This window comes from Saimiri boliviensis, chromosome 16 (assembly GCF_048565385.1).
Source record: "Saimiri boliviensis isolate mSaiBol1 chromosome 16, mSaiBol1.pri, whole genome shotgun sequence".
Classification (NCBI taxonomy): domain Eukaryota; kingdom Metazoa; phylum Chordata; class Mammalia; order Primates; family Cebidae; genus Saimiri; species Saimiri boliviensis.
The window spans coordinates 13,753,169-13,774,655 of NC_133464.1; the positions used below are offsets into that span (position 1 = coordinate 13,753,169).

General features: G+C 51.4%; 1 protein-coding gene across 2 annotated transcripts; it reads left to right on the top strand.

The window, feature by feature from the left end:
* The first annotated feature begins 270 nt into the window (after positions 1–270).
* ZIC5 (Zic family member 5) lies at positions 271–9,215 on the top strand. 2 transcript variants are annotated; one of them, XR_005580563.2, is made up of 3 exons: positions 271–2,033; positions 2,228–2,388; positions 6,329–9,215. XR_005580563.2 is itself a non-coding variant. In XM_039473284.2 (2 exons), the coding sequence occupies exons 1-2, from the start codon at positions 575–577 to the stop codon at positions 6,769–6,771; spliced, it is 1,902 nt and encodes a 633-aa protein (XP_039329218.1). In that variant the 5' UTR covers positions 412–574; the 3' UTR covers positions 6,772–9,215. The 2 variants fall into 2 exon arrangements, 1 of the variants encoding a protein (XP_039329218.1); XM_039473284.2 differs by lacking the exon at positions 2,228–2,388 and having other exon boundaries at positions 412–2,033.
* Positions 9,216–21,487: the final 12,272 nt, after the last annotated feature.

Genomic DNA, 21,487 nt, shown 5'->3' on the forward strand with positions numbered 1-21,487 from the left:
CCAGAAGGCACACAAGAGAGAAGTGAGGTCGAGGTTTTTGAAACTGAAACTTTGCTCCTAGGGTGACCCCAGCCCCTCACCACCCCGCGCCCTCTGCCCGTGTGCAGACGCGCGCTCCGCGAGGTGCGTCAAGGGAACGCCGGGCGCTGCGCGTGCAGGCCAAGCTCAAACTTTCTGCAAGTGCAACTTGGACATCCCTGGGGAGGCGGGGATGCTGGGCTCCCGCAGAGGAGGGGGCGCTTAGGGAAAGCGCTAGCGGCCGCGAGCACCGGGGCGGATCCCCGCTGGGCCGAGGGCCTGAACGGGAGCCAATCGCGCAGCCGAGGCTACTGCCAATCACGCGGCTCCCTCCAATCCCACCCGTGCCATTTCCAAAATCTCGGTCCCACTGTGCAGCTCAAATGTGTTGTTCACTCTGCCAATCGCTGGAGGATAGAGTGGGAACAGGAATAAGCAGAGTTACGAGGCCAGGACAAAAGAAGTTAAAGAGCGCCTAGTATATACATGTTTTTGAAGGTGGGCAGAGGGAAAGGTCCCCCCAGTGAGGGTCTATGGGCCTGATTGTGTAGTTCTGATGGAGCCCCCTTTGAGCAAGAGGAACCCGCCAGAGCTGAGATTAGCGGATTTGGCAACGGCTCAGGTCCAGCCGCTTCAGAATATGACAGGCTTCCCGGCGCTGGCCGGCCCGCCCGCCCACTCCCAACTCCGCGCCGCCGTCGCACACCTCCGCCCGCGGGACCTGGGCACTGACCCCGGCGTGGCCACCACTCCGCTCGGACCCGAGCACATGGGCCAGGCAAGCGCGCTGGGCCTCAGCCCTCCCTCTCAGGCGCTCCCGGCACACCCCGAGGCTCCGGCGGCCGCCGCCCTTGCTGCAGCCTCGGTCGCGCACCCTGGCGCGGGCAGCTACCCCTGTGGCGGGGGCAGCAGTGGCGCGCAGCCCTCTGCGCCCCCGCCCCCAGCCCCTCCTCTTCCTCCCTCCCCTTCACCCCCTCCCCCTCCCCCGCCTCCTCCTCCTCCTCCTGCCCTCTCGGGCTACTCCACCACCAACAGTGGCGGCGGCGGCAGCAGCGGCAAAGGCCACAGCAGGGACTTCGTCCTCCGGAGGGACCTTTCCGCCACGGCCCCCGCGGCGGCCATGCACGGGGCCCCGCTCGGAGGGGAGCAACGGTCGGGCACCGGCTCCCCCCAGCACCCGGCCCCGCCTCCCCACTCGGCCGGCATGTTCATCTCCGCCAGCGGCACCTACGCTGGCCCGGACGGCGGCGGCGGCCCGGCGCTCTTCACCGCGCTGCACGACACGCCGGGAGCCCCCGGCGGCCACCCGCACCCGCTCAACGGCCAGATGCGCCTGGGGCTGGCGGCGGCGGCGGCAGCCGCAGCTGCTGAGCTGTACGGCCGCGCCGAACCGCCCTTCGCGCCGCGCTCGGGGGACGCGCACTACGGGGCGGTGGCGGCAGCTGCGGCCGCCGCCCTGCACGGCTACGGAGCCGTGAACTTAAACCTGAACCTGGCGGCTGCGGCTGCGGCCGCAGCGGCCGGGCCGGGGCCCCACCTGCAACACCACGCGCCGCCCCCGGCGCCGCCGCCGCCGGCGCCCGCGCAGCACCCGCACCAGCACCACCCCCACCTCCCAGGGGCGGCCGGGGCCTTCCTGCGCTACATGCGGCAGCCAATCAAGCAGGAGCTCATCTGCAAGTGGATCGACCCCGACGAGCTGGCCGGGCTACCGCCGCCGCCACCGCCACCGCCCCCGGCCGGCGGCGCCAAGCCCTGCTCCAAAACTTTCGGCACCATGCACGAGCTGGTGAATCACGTCACGGTGGAGCACGTGGGCGGCCCCGAGCAGAGCAGCCACGTCTGCTTCTGGGAGGATTGTCCGCGCGAGGGCAAGCCCTTCAAGGCCAAATACAAGCTCATCAACCACATCCGTGTGCACACCGGCGAGAAGCCCTTCCCCTGCCCCTTCCCGGGCTGCGGCAAGGTCTTCGCGCGCTCCGAGAACCTCAAGATCCACAAGCGCACTCATACAGGTGGGTGTCTGTCCCCGGCCGCGCCGCGGCCGCCACCAACTCCTGCGCCGCCGCCGCTTCCGCCGCTGCTTCTCCTCCTCCTCCTCCTGCTCGCCTTAATTTTTTCCTCCTTCTGCTGCTTCTCTTCGCATACGTATAACCCGGACATGTGACTTCTTTTTTTTTCTCTCCCCCTCTTTTTTTCCGTGAATAAGTAATTCGATAGCACACACAGGCCCCGCGTTGGGTTGCCACACGGCGGAGTCTCCAGCGCGCCCGCAGCCCCTCAGCCGGGACAGGCAACGCGCGCCAGCCGCCGCCACCGCCACCTTGGAGCAGATGCTGCAGCAGCTGGAGCAGGAAGGCGCCCAGGACGGTCGGCAGCCCCCACCCGTCCGGCCCCGGGAAGTCGGGGAGGGCGATGGGAAAAGAGGCCGGAGCCGCCCCGGCAGGCGCCTCGCTTCCCACCGGGTCGTAGGCCCCGCGCGGTCGCCGAGCTCCGAGGACCGAGCGTGGGATTTGCTGCGGGATTTGGGCCGCTCGAGGCAGCCCCTCCGGGAGGGGAAGGGACCCCTCTGGGAAGACACGAATGCGCTTTCGGGCCCCCAGAGACCACTCGCACTCGCCCACCGTCGCACACCCCTCACGTACACCTTCGCTTGCATGCGTCTCCCACAATTTTACACTCATGTCCTCCCGTGCGTGCACCCCATTCCCGCGACACCGACACCTGTGTGTCTTCACACTCACACCATTTACGCGCCCCACGCGCCCTCTCGCACGCAGTATCATACTCGCCCTGGAGGGTGCTGGAGTTAACATCTGTCCTAGAGAAGGTTCTAGTGGAAGGAGGACCGAGCCTCCCGCCATCGGTGAGGCCTACCCTGTCTTGGAATTTGGGGGACGACCTCGGCGTCGTAGGGACCCTCCCACCCCACCTCAAGCCCTGCCTCTGGGGGTCCCACAGTTCTGAGGAGGGCGACTGCAGCTCGGGGCGGTGGGATGGCTCCTGTGGGTCCTGTGCCCCCTTTGAGCGGACGAGCGCGTCGGGCGGAAGCGCTGATGAGCGTGAGCGCAGCCGGGATTTATAGGGACAAACACGATTACCCCTCGGAGGATACTTAAGTAACAGGAGTTTACGTTCAGTAATCACTTGGCTGATTTATCGGCGCTGCCGCGGTCAGGAGGCAGCGGCCGGGGCTCGGGGCGCTCGGGGCTCTGCTGGGGCAGCCGCGTCGGGGTGGCCCGAGGCAGGAGCCTCGGCCTGGCTCCAGCTTGCCTTCGTGTCCCAGGCCTCCCCTGCGGGCCTCCTGATGGCCAGCGAGGAGAACGTTTTCCCTGGAGCCCTGTTTCTTTCTAATCGGGATCAGTCCGCCTTAATGATTTTTCCAGAAGGAAACTTCCCAGGAGGCTCTCGTAAAAACGCCCTGGCCCGCTAAGCCGGCTGCTCGCTCCTGTGCCCAGCACTTCTCGGCCGGGCCGGGTCCAGGGACAGTGAAGCTGCTCCCCACCTCGGTCCCCAAAAGGAGCCCCCAAGCGCGGTGCCGTGCGCGGACTCGGGCCCTTCCCGCCAGCCTAGGCCTGGCCAGGGGAGCTGACTTCCCTTCGCAGCTACCGGGAGCTGCGAGCGTGGAAGCCGATCCGGACCCCGGCGAAACGGGCGGTCCCCCACCCCCTGTCCCCGATGGCTTCCCGGGCCGCGCGCGCGTGCTTGGGGTCGGGGCGGGGGGCGCAGGGGACCCTGGGTGCCGAGGGGACCCATGGCCATTGGGTTTTTGGCTCCGCGTCTCGTGGACGGTTGCATTTTCTGTCCCCTCCCGGCGGTCGCGTGGGCCCCACCCGGTGGAGCGTGGGGGTTCCTCCAGGAGGGATGCGGGCGCCTTGGGTTCAGAGTCCAGTCCTCTCGCGGTGTTTCTGGGGGTCCCTGGGCCGCTCAGCCATCGGGCATTGTGTCCTGTGAGGGCCCATCCGGACTTACTTCCCTCCCTGCCTCGCTGCTCTCCCTTTTGGGGGTTGTCCGGGATCCCGGAACGGATTGATCAAAGGGACTAATCCCCCGGCCACTCCCGAAGGCCCCTTTCCTGACCCACGTGCCCCCAATTCCGTTTATAACCGTCCTGCGGGCCCGATTCGCGTGTTCTCTCTGGAGAGGGAGCTACTAGGAGCTGGCGGTGCCCGCACGTAGTTCCTTACTTTCCCATAGGCTCCAGGCTCTCAAACTCTGTAAATAGTTAAATTCTGACGTGACCCGTCTGTCGGAATCTTAAATGTAAACACTGAGGTCTCTCAGCCTTTCCAGTTAGGTAGACTTTGCTCATTCCCCTAGGCCCCTTGAGCACACAGGCCGTTCCATTGCCCTGGCCTTGTTCTCTGCGGTTTCTCCGAGCACCTCTTCCTTAATTTACCTCTAATGTTCCACCTTGCCTTCCACCACATCCCTCCCTTTCCTGAATCTAGTTGTCTGCCTTTTTCATGTGCAGTGGAGGAGTTAGCAGTGTTCAAAGCGTTTATTCACAATCCGGGATATGCAGGTTGAACAGAAACATGACCATGCTGAAAGCAGCATTGCATTTTTCTTAGGGTGGGTAAGTAAGCCCACTTACGCCTCCATGTCGAAGAAAGGCTGATTTTAATTTTTTAAAAAGAATGTGACTTTAACTTGGTCTTATCTATGACTTAAAGCGTAATATAGAAATCAGGACAAATCACTGATGTTTTGATAAAAAGGGATTCGCTTTGTTTTGGTGAAACTCATCCACAGAGAATTTTTAGAGGTTGTGATTATCACGGAATTATATTGTTTCTCTCTTTATATATCACTGTAGGAAGCATATTTAAATAATGTCTAATTCCATTTTAAAACAGTATTTCCAGATAGGGAGAGTTAAATTCCAGGCATCCATCTGAATACTCTCATATGTGCTAGCAGACTGCCATTGAAGCAGTTATCATTGGCCAAACTCACGACAGTCAAATACCTGTACAGAGGTTGCAAGAAAATTCACCACAGAAATGTGTGTACACTAAGCTAAGGCTTCATAGTTTCTTTTTGAAAATAAGTTATCCAAAACAAGGGAAAATGTCCTACCTAGTGTGTCACCAGAGGAGCTGCTGAAATGGGAGCAATTCACCTTTGTTTTTAAATTATTTACATAAAAGGAAAATATTATTAATACAATAATATGTGTAAAATGATTTGTTCAATTCTGGACTCAACTATATCAAGTTCAGGGATGCCAAGGGGAGAGGGAAAATGCAGTTAGGCCGTTGCTTGCTGTCTTCCTGTTCTTGCTATTTAACACCAAAATGTAGTGTGGCTGAATTTCTCTAGTTGTCTTATTAAGTATTTCCATTTCCTGGACCGAAGTCCTTGTGTTTAAAGGCATTGTGTTCTTGGGGTGGTTAGGTCAACTTCAGGAGGTGTCAGGCCAAAAGACCCTGGCCTTTTTCAGAAAATCTTTTTGACTATTAAGCAATGTAGGGAGCTATGGGAATAAGTGTACTTATGGTATAAGGTAAAGGTAGGTTCTGCTAAGGTTTGTGGTCTTTATTAATGTTTGTTATGGCTCTGTGCTGCTGTGCTCTTAACCACCCTGCAAGTAGTGAGGAGAGCTGTAGAATGCAGAGGCCAATAGCCTATTCTCTGCCCAGCTAGCCCTGTAAAAACCGAGTGCTGGGAGTGTGTTTCACAGGTGCCTCTGTTTCTAAAGAAAAGCATTGTTTTGTTTACCTCCTTCCCTTTCCCAGCTCCACATTCTCTCCTGCTGCCCCTCCCCATCAATGAAATGCTAGGGAACACTGAAAGGCAATGCCATTATTATAATTTTACTGTACCCTCAGTTTACTTTTAATTCAGTGTGTTTATTTTTTTTCTCTTTATATGCTTACTTCCGCCTGTGGCTTTGGAAGTATCATTTTGTGTTTATTTTGACAGGAGGATCTCCTGCTTGTGTCTTTGAGTGTACAGACCCTGAGGGGAGTGTGTCTGCCAGGGGAGGGGGTCTGCGGGTCCCAGGTGGGCTTCAGTGTTCTATACTGCTCTTAGTTCAGCACTGGGGATCTCACCCTGACCCCTCTGGGACTGCAGGGGCTGACAGCCTTTTAGGAGCCCAGGTCCAAGCAAAGCCACCAGGCCAGTGGACTCCAGGCCCATCCTTGAAATATCCCTTCTCTTTTATGAATTAGGAAGAAGAATTAGGCTGGGAGGTGGTCTTTGGGAGAATAGGAAAAACACATCCTTGGTTCTGCTCCAAGGCTTCTCTCAAGTGAGGGGTCTCTGGAAAGCCATTGTTGACTCTTCCTGTGTTTTGTTGCAGGGGAAAAGCCTTTCAAATGTGAATTTGATGGCTGTGACAGGAAGTTTGCTAATAGTAGTGATCGGAAGAAACATTCCCATGTCCACACCAGTGACAAGCCCTACTACTGCAAGATCCGAGGCTGTGACAAATCCTACACTCACCCGAGCTCCCTGAGGAAGCACATGAAAATTCACTGCAAGTCCCCACCACCTTCTCCAGGACCCCTTGGCTACTCATCAGTGGGGACTCCAGTGGGTGCCCCCTTGTCCCCCGTGCTGGACCCAGCTAGGAGTCGCTCCAGCACTCTGTCCCCTCAGGTGACCAACCTCAATGAGTGGTATGTTTGCCAGGCCAGTGGGGCCCCCAGCCACCTCCACACCCCTTCCAGCAATGGAACCACCTCCGAGTCTGAAGATGAGGAAATTTACGGGAACCCCGAAGTTGTACGGACGATACATTAGAATTTATGATTAATAATAATAAGTGAAATAGTAAGTGGGAGTCCTTGGATCACTTCCTAACCTGAGACAATGCCGAGCCTGAGACAAACCCGTGACTCAGACTTGCCACCGGGTCTAATTAGCCCTATTTATTCAGTATGAAACCCTATGGTGTTTGTACATTTAATTAATTTAATTAAGATATTTGGGCTTTTTTTTTTTTTTTTCCCCTTAAAAAACAAACAAAAAACAACCAAGCTGGACTTGTACATTGCAGGAGGACAGGGCTGGGGGCAAATTGTACCAAGGAAAATGGAGAGATTAGTTAATCGAGATACACACTGTCGATGCAATATATATATATATTGCAATATATATATATATGTGTGTGTGTGTATATATATATGTATTTTTTTTTAAAGGGGGAGAAAAAGAGCATTAAGTCAGAACTTAACACAGCAACAAGGCCCTCTGCATTTCCTGGAGTGCCTCTCAAATGCCTTTAACACCATACTGCAGGCTGCTTTTGAGCCTCCTTGCTGGACCCTAATTCTGCCAAGGCCTCTTGATTGTAAACTACACACCTGCTGCACTGCCAACACGTCCTGAACTGTACCTGTGTCCAAAAATATTTGTAAAAACCCTTTGAGTTTATTATTTGTAATTTTTAATTTTCTGATCTCACCTTAACACTATTTTTATACAGGATTATTTCTTCAGTATTCTACTGTGTGATTAAAAAAAAAAAAAAAAAAAAAGATGCAGCAACCTTAACATATCTCCGTATCTTGTGCTACTGTGATTGTTCAAGCAAAAGTGGAGAGAAGAAAAGCTGCTGCAATAAGACAACTGTGAAACTGTGATATTTTATAAAATAGAAGAAATTCAAGTGCTTTCTTTTTCCTCTATGGTGTTGTTTTTTTTTTTTTAAATCTGAATTCTCAGATGCTGCCTCTTAACTGTCCAAACTTATTGTGTAATAAAGAGATTCTGTTTTCGATCCTATGTTCTTTGGGATGCCAACATTCACAGTCAAGTCTTGTGGAGGTGTGATGACGGCATCATGCCTATTTTTTTGGAAAGCCGTTGTTTTTGATAAACAGGCCAACCCCTCTTTTATACTGTTGTATCAACCTTTTTAAAAGTCTATTTTTCAATGCCTGAAGCTGCATTTTAATGCATTTTCTTCCACCTGAGCACTGGGCACACCAAACTGGAATCCATTGGAAAATGACAGTGTGTGAAGTGTATGATTTACATTAAAAGAGGGGAGGGAGTTGCCATACATATTAAAATTTTTAAAAGGTTTATAGTTCCCACCAAACACTGATGAATGTGTGACCTTTGCCAGAGCTGTCAAACTAGGATAAAAAAGGTCAAGGACCTAGGACAATAACTCTTAGTCAATTTATTTTCGGTTGGTACAACACATCTCCTGTGCAAAATGTAGTCCATCAGAAACATCATACAGATATACTAAAGAGCACTAATTTATCCTTAGAGACCCTGAAGACACCCCCTCCCCAGGGTTTGTAGAAATTTGTTTTGTGTGCTGTGAGTGGTTGATGTAGTCTTGTCATTGTTAATAACTTGTATGTGAACACTATTATTTGTACAGTTGAATTAATTTATTTTCAGACATCATCCTTTTTTTTTTCCTGGAAGAGTTCAAAGCACACCAAAGAATTATATTATACATTTTGGTGAAAGACTGTCATTTATGATCCATGGTTTATTTAATAAAGAAAAAAAAGGAAAGAAAATGGAAAAATATATTTTTAAGCTTACTTGAATGAACAACGTAATGTGAAAACCAAGACTCTTCCTGCATGTCTTTTTTGCATTGTGTTGATGAGATTATATATAGTTTATAGATATATTATATGACTAGTACAGTGCATGGTGCTGTCACTTGGAAAGCCTTTCAATGTTGTCTTCAGATTGTTATGGTGAATATGAAACATGCAGACCCTCCTTTATAAAGAAAAAGACCGTAAAACTTGAATATGAGATAATTTTACATTTTAAAAGTTTATTTGATTTTCATATTATTCACTTTCAAAGCCCTTTCAAACAGAAACGATAAGTTATGAACTTTTGGGGGGATAATTTATGTATCGTAAACTTATTAGAACAAAATATTCCTGATGTATAATGAGTTGTTTTATTTATACAACTTTTTCAATGGTAGTTTGCACTATTCTTTATTATGCTACAGGTTTATTTATTATGAAACAAAGGAATATGTATTTTATGTATTTTACCATACATAGGTTAACTCTTTGCCACAGATTTATTGGTTCTTGATACACCTAAAATAAAAACTTAAAATGTGTACCTCCAATAGAGAGCAAGCAAGAATGATTATGAAGTAACAAATTTAATAAAGGTATTCTTATTATTGCTGATGTTTTACCTATTGGCGTATCTCTCATTCTCTTACAAACAGAATAGGTTGTGCTAATTTGAGTGAATGTCTTCCCTTGATCTCTTGATTTCTTAGCCTCTCCCCAAGCAATATAATATTTTCGTAGCCTGGTTTAACTTCCAGCTTACAAGCTTATCTAGGAAACATGAGATTTTTATGAAGACTAAGCCTTGCAGGTTATACTTAAAGTAGCATAAATCTTTTGGGTGATTGTATTTATTTGTTAAAATAGGTAATATCCTGAGTGATTCTAATCAGTGAAAAGCTGAAAAGTGAATTTTAGCATTTCTTTGGTGCCTAGCCTCCAAAAGGAAAAAAAAAAAAAAAAAGAATGAAGAAAACTTGGAGGGAGGGACAGTGAAGCTTCTAGACACAAAGAAGGTGGAAGCAAAATCGGTCGGGGGCTGAGATGGGTATTGAATCACACTGAATAGTGGACATCGAATGTCTCTTACAGCGTGGGAGATCAAGATGCAGTTTTACTGTAGTTCTGGAAGTTGAGTGGCTATTGGTAATGTAAGCTCAGCATTTTGGGGCAGGTGTGTGGAACAATTAGATTCTTGCATGACAGCAAAATATTCAAGTGGCTTAAATGAAGGTATTTGGCTATGCACAGGTTTACTAGGCTGGATGTTTGCTTGTGTTTTTGTTAGCAGATACAAAACTGATAAAGGCAAATAGTTAAAAGCAGTTGCTAGTAATGTCAATAAGCATTTCTCTGAAAGGTTATAGTGGCTTTTGAGAGTCAGGTTTGTTAAATGCAGTAAAGGTGAAACAGGTTGCAAAGAGTTGTTTTAAGTCAGATGACAATAACCAGCACACGAAGGAGAAAAACACTCATAAATGAGGGCCCCAATCAATGGGAAAACTTATAGCTCTCTAATGAAGTTTCTTGTGAAAAGAAGGGTGACACAAAGCCACCAAGACATGAATCATTCATGGGAAATATAAAAGATAAAAGATATCTGACAATGAGCAGAACCTTGTATAGAGGGTATAAAACAAGTTTCCCCTTCTTATTATCTGCTTTAAAACGCACAATCTCCCACTCCCAGCGTTCTCTGTCCAGTCTATAGAGTTAAAATTGACCACTGCTCGTCCTGCGCCACTTCAAAGTAATTTAGTCCAGAACGGAAGGCTTGGCGCTTGGACAATCTTCATGGTGTGTTAAGATTTCTATGGCAATTGGCAAGCAAGACGTTCCCATCTGAATATGTCTCAAAGAAAGCCACTTATTGACACTAAGTTGGCTATCATCAAAGACTTCATCTTTCCTAGGCAAAACGGTGGCCCTTGCAAATACTGTTTAAATCATCGACCTTTGTTTTCCAGGCTAGGAGAATCTTCAAACGCACAATTATTTGAAGTTTATGTATATATATTTTTCCCATTCAGGATGATCTTCTGTAAAGCTAATGGTCCTAAAATCTAAACTGCATAGAGTTTGAGGGTGGGAATTATATTCTCTTAAGATGGCCACACAAGCATCATAGCACTAGGGACAGGCAAAGAGGAGGCCCCACTCTCTGCAAACAGTTTGCACTCTCTTACAAGTGATCTCTTTCACTTTGGGGAAGGTTTTGGAGACCATTGTGCTTTTATCCACCCAGCAATCTTTCATCTTTCATCTCTCTGTCTACAAAATGGGACAAGAGGTGCTGGCCACTAGTGTTTTTAAATCCCAGTTTGGTTAGGAAATACAGCTCCTGGGGAGGGGGCAGGGGAGACATCTGGTTTCTCAAGTGATCACCATAAGCCAGCAGAAAAGAAGGCTGATCACAAGGCAAACAAAACAACCCAACCGCTGATTATTCACCGTACTTCCATCCCCTGACATCACTCCTGGCCTGCCAGTCCACCCACAGTGTAGCAAAACAGGGCGCCCGGCCACGGAAGACTTCCAGGTCTGGGGGCACAGGGAGGCCGGCAGGGGACCCGAGGTGAAACTGCCCTGGGGCCCCCAGCACACTTCCCCTCAGTGGACAAAAACTCAGCCCCACACCCACGCACTCCCCGAGCACACATTAACATACACGCAAGTGCCTAATCAGGCAGAGAGAAGTTCAAAGGTATGGTGTTTTTTTTTTGTTTTTTGTTTTTTGTTTTTTTTAAACTACTGCTTCTATGGTCCATCCACGCGGAGCGTCAGGATCGCTATGGCAGTGGGCAGGGCCAGGGGAGTCGCAGGCAGAGGGGCCACTGCGATTCGAGACAGTCGATGAGACACAGCTGGAGTGACCTTTACGTTCATGCCAAGTTAGTTCAGTACATTTGCACCTCATCAGAAATGCATCTCTCTCTCTCTCTCTCTCTCTCTCTCTCTCCAGTGTTGGTTAAGATTCACCCATAGAACCTCCTAGCTGGAGAGAAAGGGGAGAGAAAGAATGAAGAAAGGAGGATAGGAGCGGAGGAGAGTCGGGGTGGGGAGTGGGTGATGTTAGAAAGGTGGGGGGAGAGGGGCAGGGGCGCCAGAGCCCCAGTTCCTCTTCCTTCTCTCCCCACCTAAGTACTTTTATTTGCAGAGCGATTGTTCTTTGTTTATTTAATACAAGTACTGTGTGAATGGTGAAAAATAAACACGATGAAAAATAACCAAACAGATGATTCCTCCGAGTGAAAAAGCCCGGACTTAATAAAAGTGCGAAGCAGTCACCGCTGAATGAGAAACCCTTTGAAGTGGAACTTATTATAGGAGGAATACTTTGGGGTTGCCTTAACGACGCCGCTGAATCGAAAGCGCTCGCCTTTGTCAGCGATTTGTTCTCCTTTGCTGGGGTGCCCGGAGAAATTACTTACATGGGCTGCCTTAACATGCAGCCTGCAAATCAGTAACTTTGCAGCTCAGACTCGCAGACGCCACTCCGCTGCGGACAAAAAGAGTCAGTGGGGAAACGCACCAACCTTTCGCGCCGAAGCTCTGGGGCTGGGGGCGCACGGGCGTGTTGGGGGCGGCAGATAAGAAGTTGTTTTACAACGGCCCCGCTCGCCCAGGCTTTCCTCTTCTTCCCCCCCGCCCCAGCCCCCGCCCCCGCTAGTCCGGGCTGGGGCTCTGCGGGCCCAGACCCCGCTCGGTGGCAGGGGAGGCCCGACTCCTCCAGGGCCCTCCAGCGAGGGGCGCTCTAGGGCGCCCGGGCAGGGCGGGAGACTTTCCCAGCGGCCCGGGCCATATTTAATAAGGGTCGTTCATCACCGAGGCGCTTTGAAGGGTCGCCTCCAGCCCTGTGCCCATTAGAAAGGCGGAGGTGACATTTAAACTCCGTTTTCAAGGATCGCGGGGGGATTTCATTGAAAAGGCAACTCGTTTGTCTTATGAGCCTGGAAACAACCCCCTTCTCGCTCCTTTTGACCACATGGCATAACTCAAAAACAATAGTTCAAAAGTGAAATAGCATCGTGGTGTTCATTCGGAGACAGGCCCCCATCTAGCACCAGAGAAAAGGGGTAGTCCGCAAGACAATGTGCTTTTTGTGTCCGACTCTGTCACAAGGATTGTGCTGTTTGCTTTGGAGGCTGCGCCTGTTATACTTTCCTGAAAGTGCTTGTGTTAAACAAGAGTTATAAGTCATCCAAAACAACAAACATTTTGATTTTCTTTGCCTAAAGGGCTTTCCCTGGCTATGGGCACCGTGAAAAAATAATGTCGTTGCTGAGAAAGGAACACCAGTAGTAGCATTACAAGCGAGAGCATTAAATATTGAATGACACGGGAAAAAGAGCTTGTCGAGGGGCACTCAGCCTTAAAGTCTTTCTTCAACTTTGTCTTCGGTGGCTGCTGGACTATTTAAGATGGTATTAATTAAGGCAGCTTCGGATGCTGCCGAGCCAGCCGGCCCCTCGGCCGCGCTCGGTCAATGGGCCTGTGCCCCAGCTCTCTGCTCACGCGTTGGCTGAGCCGAGTGCAAATGTCACTTCTCATTTGGAGGCTGAAGAGAAGTGCCCATCCTGCATTAAGGGCAGCAGGAATGCAGTCAGCAGCAGGCGTTAAAGGAATACGAGGGACTGGGGTGAGGGGGGAAGAGGCGGGAACAAAATGGGAACAGCTGCCCGGGGCGGGGTCGAGAGTGCGCCCAGCGCACCGCTTTTGGCACATTTTGGAGAGCGTCGCTGGCAAACTCCGGCCACGCGGGACTCGCTGTGTTGCAAGCCCCCCTCTCTTTCGTCGTTCCTGCGTGGGGAAAATGAAAACTCCAGGCCTGCACAAATCCATTAGGCAGGCTGGCAGGGCATTATTTTACAAAGAGACTCGCTTCTGCAAAGAAAGACAAAAGCTTGGTGCAAACAGGCGTCTTGACTGACTTCCACCTCCCCCCTGCGGTCCCCTTCACAGATCACAAACAGATAAAGCCCAAAGGACCTCAGCTAAGGATCTCCAGATCCAATTTTACAGATGGCGAAACTGAGGCCTCAAGCAAGACTCAAACTGATTTTTGTCAATATTCCGCGAAGTCAGAGGTTGAGACCCTCATGGAGACCAAAGATCCAGGCGAGAGTGGAGTTCTCTTTAAAGTCGCCAACAACCACGCCAAAATGTCCCTTCCCCCTGCCCGCCATTGCAAGTGTTTGATTCCAAATCAAATGGAAATTGATTTCAGCAGTTGAAAATTCCTAATATAAAAAAAGAAATGAAGCTTACTGCCAACTGAGTGTGGCATAAATGAAATGCATGCTCTGAGAAACTCGGTTAACTATCAGTTCTTGATGAAGAGAGGCAAGATTTGGCTGGGCAGAGGGGGCAGGGCATCCGGAGGATTGATTTTTTTTTTTTTTTTTTTTTTTTTTTTCAGCCAGAAACCCAACAGGCTGCCCCGTACTTCGTCCCCCTAAGTGGCCTTTCACCTGGATGTGAGCCTTCTCTTTTTACCACACAGCCCTTGTAGGTGGGGGAGATGCAGTAAAATGTCCTCCCCACCCCCACCCCCAACCCCGTGTGTGTGTGTGGTGGGGGGACGGTTAGCACCCTTAGCTTTTAGTTCACTTGCAATGTCTGATTCTCCATCTTAAAATGTGTCCACTCAGGGCTCCCTCTGGCCTTTTTGATAAGGGGCGGGTCATGTTTCCACCGAGAGCGGTGCTGCAGGAGAACTAGTCCCTACCCTTCCTGCAGAGACTGGAATCTGAGCGCGATGGGTGGCCGGGGAGCTCGCATTCAGACAGCCCTGAGATGCGGGCCTGGGGCCCTACGCCCCATTGGCAGCTGGAGGCGTCGGTCTGGGGCCAAGGAACGCCTGGCCGGGTCAGAAAGCGGGCAGAGGTGGGCGGTGGGGCAGCGAGAGAGGGCCGCGCCAGAGCAGCCCACTCCCGCACAGCCTAGGACTGGAGTTCCCAGGCCCAACTGCCTACCTGAGTGATCCATTTTGCACATCTTTCCTCATTCTCTTTCTCTGCTCTCCCTACATTTTTCACTTTTTTTTGCATGAACAGGGCCCAGGCCAGGATAACTGATGCAGAAAGATGGCCTTTTGGCCCGGAATGCACGCTCTCGCGAGCGCATACACCACCACCTCCCGACCCCCACCCCACACACACTTACACACACTCATGCACAATTCAACCCCCCAGCCCCGCCCTAGCCAGTGCACTGGGCACACACTCGGGATCCAGGCACCTTGCCAAGAGTGCGCGAGCACCCTGCGTGGCACACTGGTTGGAGTTCCTGCACGAAGTGGCGGGGGTGGAGTGAGGAGGGAGGGGTGGGCGGCGGTGCACGCCGCCGACTGCTGGTGGTGCTCACAAGTTCAGTGCTCAACTTCCCGCTCTTAACGAGATCCGGGATCCCTTTGGAGAGGCCCTCGGGAGCTGGCGACGGGGCTGGGAGTGGCGTGGGTAAGCGGGCCGGCGCGGGGCGCGGGCGGCGGGGCACAAGGGCGCGACAGGAAGAGGGCGCGAGGGTGCCCGCGGCCGGCCGGGCGCTCCGAGAAGTCAGCGCGAGCAGCTGTGACTTCACCTATTAGCCCCGATGTCTTTCCGAGGAGCCTGGTGGAGTTAAACAGCCCACAATGGGCGCTCTGGGGCGCCTCCAGCCTGACCTCCACCCGGGTTTAATAGTTTCATAGGAACTTCATTAAATCAATTACTTAGTGAGCACATCATCATTTATTTGTAATTAGCAGCGAGGAGCGCGTTCTCTCCCCCAGCCCGCGGCCCGGGTCCCAGCGGGGTTGACGAGTTGTGCAAGCACTTTTGTTTGCTCGAGTGTTGACTCCCGGCATTATTCGGCCCGGGTAATCTTTATGTCTCAATCTAGTATTCAGGGGGCGAAAGGAAAACAAACAGGGCGCAGGCCCGAGGCCAGCCCTTTGGTCCCAGCCGCCCCAGAACTCAGCCCTCGCTGGGCGTGCAGGGCGCACCTCCGCGGCCCCCGCTCCTCCGGGGAGGAATAGGCTAGAGCGCCACCGGGGCAGAGGGGCAGAAGCCAGGTCGTGAGGTCCAGAATGAAAGTGGCGAAGGAAGAGGAGAGCAGGGAGCGAAAGGAGAAAACCAGGAGCAGGAGCTCCGGGCCTGCAAAAAGAGCACAAAAGGGAAACGTCCAGGCTCCCGCACGTGTGAGAGCGGCACTGGAGGGGGAATGCACGTTGTACATGTGTGCAAATGTATGTCCATGCACGTGTGTGTGTGTGCACGCAGGAAGTGCGTGAATCACATCCATTTCAGCTGCCCAGGGCTGGGCGGAGAGAGAAAAGCGGGAGCAGGAGGTGCTGGCCTGGCGTGCACGGAGGCAGCTCACTGAGCGGGCTGCAAAAGTGCTTTAATTGAGAGGGCTGCAGGCCCGGGCGCAGCTCCACCGCGGCCCACAAATTACGAGCGAGTGGTTAGCGAGGAGTGGGGAGTTGCTGAAAACTGGGCCAGAACCTGCGCGTGCGGAGCTGCACGAGTAATGGCTCCGCGAGGAGTCGTGATTCCTTTCGAGGGTAATCATCTTTCCCCACACGCCGCAGCTCCGGCCAAATCTCGTTTACATCCAAGGAGTTGCAGCTCGCCCGGCCAGAAACGTGGGCGACACGCCCCTGCGTCCATGCCCCGGCCCCGATTTCCGCTCCAAGCTGGGAGTCCTTCCAGCACAGGAAACGCTCAACCTCTGGGGCTATCCCAGCTCAGGAAACGGAGGGGGGCGGGGAGGCTAGGGTCATTGATGACCCGGCCTGAGTTTCCCCAGGAGCAGGCAAATGTGAACAACTGTGAGGTGACGAAAGGCCTAGGGGACAAACGCCCCACGAGCGGGCTTTCAGAAGAAACAGTGGCCCCTGGGGATCCTTGAGGTCAGTCTGTTCGACTCCTTGGGGCTGCGAGGTTTTGAGGACCGGGTCCTGAATTTCTCCCCTGGTTCCGACGGCCAGGCCTAGCTGATCTGGGTTAATACTTGCAGGCAGGGAATATGTGAAGGCGGTGGTTGCCTTATGGATTTTCTAGCCAGTGGTTTCAGTACAGATCGAATCAGTGTCTGGAGTGTTTGTACCCTGGTGGGCCTGAAGAAGGTTCTGTGGCCCTGTGGCGAGACAAGGTCCGTCCTGGAGCGGAGGTGGGGAGGCACGGAGCTGGGTGTGGTCCCCCGGCCTCTCTGGACAGCCCCATACCCAGAGTCCACCAGCTATGGCTGTGTCTGGGCGCACACGTGTGCGAGGGTGGTTGTACTCTCAGGAGTGGGAGCTTTGCTTGCTGGGGTGCCTGGTGCCAGCTCTCCTGAGGCCTCTAGTCTGGGGAGCCAACGCCCCCACAGTGCTTTGCGTTCTCAGGAGGGTGTCCTAAGCCTGCAGCTTTCTCACTCCCCCAGTCTTCTTGCATCTGCCTTTCCTCAGGTCTCACCATCAGACACCCATTCTGTTCCTCTCTCTATCCTCCTTTTCTGCAAAGTTGACTCCCAGGTCACTTGGCCTCTCTACCCCAGGCTCCTAGGTATCCTTTGCCTACGGGACACAAAGATGAGAGAGGCAGGAGCAGCTAGAATCCTGTTTGAAATAGGCTTTCCTGGCCGGGCATGGTAGCTCATGCCTGTAATCCCAGCACTTTGGGAGGCCAAGGTGGGAGGATTGCTTGAGGTCGGGACCAGCATGGGCAACATGGTGAAACCCCACCTCTACAAATGTAAAAAAATTAGTTGAGCCTGGTGGTGTGCACCTGTAATTCTAGCTACTCAGGAGGCTAAGGCAGAAGAATCGTTTGAGCTGGGGAGGCAGAGGTTGCAGTGAGCTGAGATGGTGCTACTGCACTCCAAGTCTGGGAGATAGAGCGAGACTCAGTACACCCCCTCCCCCCCCAAAAAAGGCTTCCCTCCAGCTCCCTACCCCAGCATCGCAGAGCTCCCCGAGTTGCCCAGCTGCTGCTCACCCCTCCCCACCATGGTCTGACAGTTTGGGTCAGCCTGAAAAATAGGAAATAGATTCAGATAAGGACCATCAACCAGCCAGTCAACAATCTGGGAGGAGCACCTTTTAAAATATAAAAAGCAGTTTGTAAGTTTGCATATTCCTCTGCCCCCATCCCCAGTGAATCTATGCTGAAGAAGTTACAATGGGCAGGCTTCCAGAAGAATTAGCAGGAAAAGGAAATCTTAAAGCATAAGGCCAAATGTGATTTTCTTAAAAATATCTGGGAGCCTAACATGGTAAACACAAATGCTTCTTTGAGTCTGTTGTGCACATTTCTGCTCCAGTGTACAGAATACCTGCGTGTGTTAAATATATATTTATCAGACAGGTGCACACACACACACGCACACACACACACACAATTATACCACATCTGAATCCCACCTGCAACTTATCAGACCTAGCCAAATTTATGACGTTGAAGGAAGCAAGACTGAGAAAGGCTACATTTAAAATAAAAGTGAAATGTTGTTCACCCATGACTTCTCTACTCTTCCCCCTCGCTCCCACCTCCTACACCATTTAATAAAATAGCATCATTTAGAGAAAGGAAGGCAAGTCAGGGGACATTTTATAAGCTGGCAGGGAATTTGTTCAAGTGGTTGATTTAGAAAATCGGGAAACTGACTGCGAAGTTCTCTTAGTGATATTCATATTATATGTCATTCTCCCCAATCCAAGTCCTAACAGCTTTTCTGCCATTATCTGGCTGGTTGTGTTCATGAATCAAGCTCTGTTCTGATTCTGCCTTTACTGGGCTGCATGCCCCATGGCTGTCCCACCTGCGGCCCTCCTTGGATCAGTGGGAGCTCCGTGCTGTGCTCCCCGAGCCCTTTCAGGAGAGCTACCCTTGCAGGGCATATGGGACCCTTCCAGGGTCCCTGCCACTGGACCTATCAGTCTGAAAACTAACAGGATTATGCCCACAGACTGTCCTCTCTCTGGGAGGGCTTCTCTAGTCACCAGTCATGAGTTTCATCCTTCTGACCTGGTGCAAAGAAGGACATCTGGCACTGGCATAGAAACCCATGCAAGGGGAGCCTGGAGTGTGCAGCAGCCTGGTTTTGGATAATGACATGTATGGGACATTTCAGGGAGGACCCAGGGGAGCCTTGGAATGGGAGGAACTATGCCAATGTTTGTCCCCTTTTAGGGGTGAGGGCAAAGGTTTGATTGCTCTGGCCATTTCTTAAGTAAACTGACCCCAAAGAGCAAGCATTAGAACAAACTGGCCTAGGGCAAGTGTCTTTTGTGTTCCTGACAGAACCTTCTGGCCACTTGCTGCTGGGCCACCACTCTGCGTTCTCAGAACCGGCAGTACTGGTGGATCCCTGTGCATAGCTGCGAGGGACAGAATCGGGAAGCAATTCCAGGCAACTCTACTCAGGGAGGAAGAACACCAAGAGACACAGAGGCGAGTTCAGGAAAACCACTGCCCGTTAGCCAGCACCACCCCTCTCTGGCCAGTCCTCCTGTGATTCCAGCCTCCAGCGCCCAGATCCTTCAGATCCACTCTGTAAAGCAAAGGGTGGGAATGGTCGGGAGACGAAAATATGGCTGCCAAGAACGTAAGTGTCTTTGGCCCCTGGCAAGATTGGAGTATTTACTGTTCTCTGACTTCTCCAATTGGAGTAGTGCCTATTAAGAAGGAAGCAGAGGCTGGGCACAGTGGCTCATGCCTATAATCCCAACAGCTTTGGAGGCCGAGGCCGAGGCCGGCGGATTGCTTTTTGTCAGGAGTTCAAGACCAGCCTGGGTAACATGGCGAAACCACATCTTTGCTAAAAATACAAAAATTAGCCAGATGTGGCAGCGCAAGCCTGCAGTCCCAGCTACTCGAGAGGCTGAGGCATGAGAATTGCTTGCACCCAAGAAGTGGAGACTTCAGCGAGCCAAGGTTGTGTCACTGCACTTCAGCTTGGGTGACAGAATGACATTCAATCTCAAAAAAAAAAAAAAAAAAAGGAAGCAGAGAAACTGCATTATGAAAAGTATAATATCCTGCTTGGCTCCTTAAGTTTCTTTTGAGATTGGAATGAAGTTTTAATAGGAATGTTTCCTTGGCCCCATGACTGTCTGCAGAACGGTAGACACAAAACTTCTTGGGCTCAGACCTGTAATCCTAGCACATTGGGAGGCCGAGGCAGGCAGATCACTTGAAGCCAGGAGTTTGAGACTAGCTTGGCCAACTGAGTAACAGTCTCCCTTAAGGGTTCTCTGAGGTCCTAGAGGCAGAGCTGTGGGCCCTATTTCAGGGCACAGTAGGAGGGGACACAGGAAATTGCAGAGAAGCCTAATATCCATTGCTCACGTTTCCCCTACCATTAAAAAAAAATATGGTAAGGCCAGGCATGGTGGCTCAAACCTGTAATCCCAGCACATTGGGAGGCCAAGACAGGCAGATCACTTGAGGCCAGGAGTTTTAGACCAGCTTGGCCAACATGGTGCAAACCTGTCTCTACTGAAAATACAAAAGAATTAGTCAGGTGTGCTGGTATGTGCCTGTAGCTACTCAGGAGGCTGAGGAACAAGAATCACTTGAACCTGGGAGGTGGAGGTTGCAGTGAGCTGAGATTGTGCCACTGCATTCCAGCCTGGGCAAAAGAGTGAGACTCTGTCTCAAAAAAGAAAAAAAAAAATGGGCCGGGCGCGGTGGCTCAAGCCTGTAATCCCAGCACTTTGGGAGGCCGAGGCGGGCAGATCACGAGGTCAAGAGATCGAGACCATCCTGGTCAACATGGTGAAACCCCGTCTCTACTAAAAATACAAAAAAAAAAAAAAAAAAAAAAATTAGCTGGGCATGGTGGCACGTGCCTGTAATCCCAGCTACTCAGGAGGCTGAGGCAGGAGAATTGCCTGAACCCAGGAGGCGGAGGTTGCGGTGAGCCGAGATCGCGCCATTGCACTCCAGCCTGGGTAACAAGAGTAAAACTCCGTCTCAAAAAAAAAAAAGAAAAGAAAAAAAACGAAACTGTGATAAAATGTATATAACATAAAGTTTATCATTTCAACAATTTTAAAGAGATGGGTCTCACTGTGTTGCCCAGGCTGGCCTCAAACTCCTGGGCTCAAGCAATCCTCCTACCTCAGCCTCCCAAGTAGCTGGGACTGCAGGCGTGAGCCACCACCCCTGGCTTCAACCATTTTTAAGCGTACGATTCAGTGGTATTGTGTTTTCACATTCCCATGCCGTCATCACACCAGTCATCTCTAGAATGTTTTTGTCTTCTCAGAATGAATCTTTGTACTCTTGCAATAATAGTTCCAAGTTTCTTCTCCTCTAGCTTCTGGAATCTCATCTAAATGGGATTATTCAGTACTAGTCCTTTTGTGTCTGACTTACTTCACTTAGCATAATGTCCTCAAGGTTCATCCATGCTGTCTTTTTTTTTTTTTTTTTTTTTGAGACAGAGTTTCGCTCTTGTTACCCAGGCTGGAGTGCAATGGCGTGATCTCGGCTCACCGCAACCTCCACCTCCTGGGTTCAGGCAATTCTCCTGCCTCAGCCTCCTGAGCAGCTGGGATTACAGGCACGTGCCACCATGCCCAGCTAATTTTTTGTATTTTTAGTAGAGACGGGGTTTCACCATGTTGACCGGGATGGTCTCGATCTCTCGACCTCGTGATCCACCCGCCTCAGCCTCCCAAAGTGCTGGGATTACAGGCTTGAGCCACCGCGCCCGGCTCATCCATGCTGTCATATGCATCAGAACGTCATTCTTCATTACGGCTGAGTAATATTCCACTGTGTGGATAGACCACATTTTGTAGATTCTTCCTTCTGTTGATGGACACAGCTTGTTTCCATATTTTGGCCACTGTGAATAATAATGGTGCTGTGAACACTGATGTGCTTACTGCTTTTATATATGCATATGTACCTATATAATATACTTTTATGAACCAATTGAAAACACTTTAAAGGGGGTGCTCCAGCTGAGGATTT

Bases quoted from the DNA above. Each gene is read 5' to 3' on its own strand.
- ZIC5 (XM_039473284.2), top strand. From the start codon at position 575: ATGGAGCCCCCTTTGAGCAAGAGGAACCCGCCAGAGCTGAGATTAGCG. The intron at 2,034-6,328 runs GTGGGTGTCTGT...GTTTTGTTGCAG, and splicing joins CCACAAGCGCACTCATACAG to GGGAAAAGCCTTTCAAATGT.